This window comes from Leucopleurus acutus (genome assembly GCF_964270905.1).
Source record: "Leucopleurus acutus genome assembly, chromosome: 7".
In the NCBI taxonomy this organism is placed as follows: domain Eukaryota; kingdom Metazoa; phylum Chordata; class Mammalia; order Artiodactyla; family Delphinidae; genus Leucopleurus; species Leucopleurus acutus.
In genome coordinates, this window is record NC_139150.1 from 80,715,377 (window position 1) to 80,719,632 (window position 4,256).

A 4,256-nucleotide genomic window follows, 5' to 3' on the forward strand; every position below is an offset into this window, starting at 1 on the left:
GGTGTTGAATTTTGTCAAAAGTTTTTTCTGCATGTATTGAGATGATCATATGGTTTTTATTCTTCAGTTTGTTAATATGGTGTATCACATTGATTGATTTGCATGTATTGAAGAATCCTTGCATCCCTGGGATAAATCCCACTTGATCATGGTGTATAATCCTTTTAATGTGTTGTTGGATTCTGTCTGCTAGTATTTTGTTGAGGATTTTTGCATCTATATTCTTCAGTGATATTGGTCTGTAATTTTCTTTTTTTGTAGTATCTTTGTCTGGTTTTGGTATCAGTGTGATGGTGGCCTCACAGAACGAGTTTGGGAGTGTTCCTTCCTTTGCCATTTTTTGGAAGAGTTTGAGAAGGATGGGTGTTAGCTCTTCTCTAAATGTTTGATAGAATTCACCTGTGAAGCCATCTGGCCCTGGACTTTTCTTTGTTGGAAGATTTTAAATCACAGTTTCAATTTCACTGCTTGTCATTGGTCTGTTCATATTTTCTGTTTCTTCCTGGTTCGGTCTTGGAAGCTTATACCTTTCTAAGAATTTGTCCATTTCTTTCAAGTTGTCCATTTTTTTGGCATAGAGTTGCTTGTAGTAGTCTCTTAGGATGCTTTGTTTTTCTGCAGTGTCTGTTGTAACTTCTCCTTTTTCATTTCTAATTTTATTGATTTGAGTCCTCTCCCTCTTTTTCTTGATGAGTCTGGCTAAAGGTTTATCAATTTTGTTTATCTTCTCGAAGAACCAGCTTTTAGTTTTATTGATCTTTGCTATTGTTTTCTTTGTTTCTATTTCATTTATTTCTGCTCTGATCTTCATGATTTATTTCCTTCTACTAACTTTGGGTTTTGTTTGTCCTTCTTCCTCTAGTTGCTTTAGGTGTAAGGTTAGATTGTTTATTTGAGATTTTTCTTGTTTCTTAAGGTGAGCTTGTATGATTATAAACTTCCCTCTTAGAACTGCTTGTGCTGCATCCCATAGGTTTTGGATCGTCATGTTTTCATTGTCATTTGCCTTGAGGTATTTTTTGATTTCCTCTTTGATTTCTTCAGTGATCTCTTGGTTATTTAGTAACATATTGTTTAGCCTCCATGTGTTTGTGTTTTTTACGTTTTTTCTCTATAATTTATTTCTAATCTCATAGCATTGTGGTCAGAAAAGATGCTTGATATGATTTCAATTTTCTTAAATTTACGGAGGCTTGATTCGTGACCCAAGATATGATCTATCCTGTAGAATGTTCCATGTGCACTTGAGAAGAAAGTGTAATCTGCTGTTTTCAGATGGAATGTCCTATAAATATCAATTAAATCTATCTGGTCTATGTGTCATTTAAAGCTTGTGTTTCCTTATTAATTTTCTGTCTCGATCATCTGTCCATTGGTGTAAGTGAGGTGTTAAAGTCCCCCACTGTTATTGTGTTACTGTTGATTTCCTCTTTTATAGCTGGTAGCATTTCCCTTATGTATTGAGGTGCTCCTATGTTGGGTGCATATGTATTTATAATTGTTATATCTTCTTCTTAGATTGATCCCTTGATCATTATGTAGTATCCTTCCTTGTCTCTTGTAACATTCTTTATTTTAAAGTCTATTTTATCGATATGAGTATTGCTACTCTATCTTTCTTTTGATTTCCATTTGCATGGAATATCTTTTTCTATCCCTTCACAGTCTGTATGTGTCCCTAGGTCTGAAGTGGGTCTCTTGGAGACAGCATATATATGGGTCTTGTTTTTGTATCCATTCAGCAAGCCTGTGTCTTTTGGTTGGAGCATTTAATCCATTCACGTTTTAGGTAATTATCAGTATGTATGTTCCTATGACCATTTTCTTAATTGTTATGGATTTGTTTTTGTAGGTCCTTTTCTTCTCTTGTGTTTCCCACTTAGAGAAGTCCTTTTAGCATTTGTTGTAGAGCTGGTTTGGTGATGCTGCATTCTCTTAGCTTTTGCTTGTCTGTAAAGCTTTTTTGTTTTTTTTATTCCTATCAAATCCAATATAATCAACTGAAAAATTTATAAAATAATTATTTAACATATAAAATGTCACTAGGCATAAAATAATCAGTTTTGGCTTTTCACCTGTTCTCTTTTTTAAAATTTTAAAATTTTATTTTATTTATTTTTTATACAGCAGGTTCTTATTAATCATCAATTTTACACACATCAGTGTATACCTGTCAATCCCAATGGCCCAATTCATCACACCACCACCCCACCTCCCTGCGTTGTCTGTAAAGTTTTTGATTTCTCCATCAAATCTGAATGAGATCCTTGCCAGGTAGAGTAATCTTGGTTGTAGGTTCTTCCCTTTCATCACTTTAAATATATTGTGCCAGTCCCTTCTGGCTTGTAGAGTTTCTGATGAGAAATCAGCTGTTAACCTTATGGGAGTTCCCTTGTATGTTATTTGTCGTTTTTCCCTTGTTGCTTTCAATAATTTTTCTTTGTCTTTATTTTTTGTCAGTTTGATTACTATGTGTCTCGGCGTGTTTCTTCTTGGGTTTATCCTGCCTTGGACTCTCTGTGCTTTCTGGACTTGGGTGGCTATTTCCTTTCCCACATTAGGGAAGTTTTCAACTATAATCTCTTCAAATATTTTCTCGGGTCCTTTCTCTCTTCTCCTTCTGGGACCCTTATAATGTGAATGTTGTTGTGTTTAATATTGTCCCAAAAGTCTCTTAGGCTGTCTTCATTTCTTTACATTCCTTTTTCTTTTCATTTTATTTTTAGACAACCTACATGACATGTTTTTTTATTTTCCTCAAAAACAGTGCCTCCGCTCCAAACAAATCAACATCAAAACGAAGAGCTCAAGTTGACATCAGTCCCATTTGTCTAAGTCCTGGTTTTATGTGGATGAAAAGCAGCAGCCAGCCAGTTCTGATGAGCAGGTGATAGATCCAAACAGCCAAATTTGTTAACATTTTTCAATTTCTAGACCATCCTTAAAGAAAATCCTATTTGGTATCACACAATCCGCACAGTAGTCCAGCAGAGCAACCATGCCATCTGGATTCATGTTTTCACCAATAAAGAACTGATAGTTTTTGAAATTAGCAAGGATGTGCTTGATTTGTTCTGCAGTCCCTGTCATAAAAGGTTTTACTCTTTCTGGTCTCTGTTCTTCAAGCTTCCCTTTGATTGACTTCATGTGATCCTTGATGTACTTCTTGTAGGCTTCTTTTGTGAAGCTGGTTTCTTGCACGTGATTGTTCATGACAGTATCCACACCAGTGATTACTGTGCTTTCAGTACCTTTGCCCTCAGGGCCTTCAGAGGAGGCATTTCCACCAATGAGCGAGTCATCAATGTTACCCTCTCTCCTACTGACCATCTTCCCCTCCACCTCCAGACACAGCCTATCCGCAATCTCCCGGATCTTGATCTCTGATGAGATGTCAGGGAACATCTCATCATGGTTGATGAGGCCCCGGTAGATGATCATGATGGCGACTGGAGGGAGACCACGGTGGCACTAGCTTAGTAGGAGCCCGGAGCTCAGAGAGAGCGCAGTGCAGCAGAAGCGGCACTTGCAGGGAGGGGGGAGTGGGCGGAGAAGCCATTCTTTTTTCTTTATTCTGTTCCAAGGCAGTGAATTCCACCATTCAGTCTTCCAGGTCACTTATCCGTTCTTCTGCCTCAGTTATTCTGCTATTGATTCCTTCTAGTGTATTTTTCATCTCAGTGATCGTATTGTTCATCTCTGTTTGTTAATTCTTCTAGGTTTTTGTTCTTTAATTCTTCTAGGTCTTTGTTAAACATTTCTTTCATCTTCTCAATCTTTGCCTCCATTCTTTTTCCGAGGTCCTGGATCATCTTCATATCATTATTCTGAACTCTTTTTCTGGAAGGTTTCCTATCTCCACTTCATTTAGTTGTATTTCTGGGGTTTTATCTTGTTCCTTCATCTGGTACAAAGTCCTCTGCCTTTTCATTTTGTCTATTCTTCTGTGAGTGTGGTTTTCCTTCCACAGGCTGCAGAAGTTCTTCTTGCTTCTGCTGTCTGCCCTCTGGTGGATGAGGCTCTTTGTCATTCTTTTAAAGGTTGTGCCCGGCCCCTTCTCTCCTCTTTCAAAACCAGCAAGGACAGGGACTTCCCTGGTGGGGCAGTGGTTAAGACTCTGTGCTCCCAATGCAGGAGGCCTGGGTTTGACCCCTGGTCTGGGAGCTAGATCCCACAAGCATGCAGCAACTAAGAGTTAGCATGCCACAACTAAGGAGCTGGTGAGCTGCAGCTAAGACCCAATGCAAGCAAATAAA

At 38.1% G+C, this 4,256-nt stretch overlaps 1 protein-coding gene across 1 annotated transcript; it reads right to left on the reverse strand.

Moving 5' to 3' along the window:
* Positions 1–2,275: 2,275 nt before the first annotated feature.
* LOC309963921 (translationally-controlled tumor protein-like) lies at positions 2,276–3,441 on the reverse strand (the record flags this gene model as incomplete). Its single annotated transcript, XM_082842460.1, has 1 exon — positions 2,276–3,441. The coding sequence occupies one exon, from the start codon at positions 3,439–3,441 to the stop codon at positions 2,914–2,916; it is 528 nt and encodes a 175-aa protein (XP_082698586.1). The 3' UTR covers positions 2,276–2,913.
* Between the last annotated feature and the right edge of the window lie 815 nt (positions 3,442–4,256).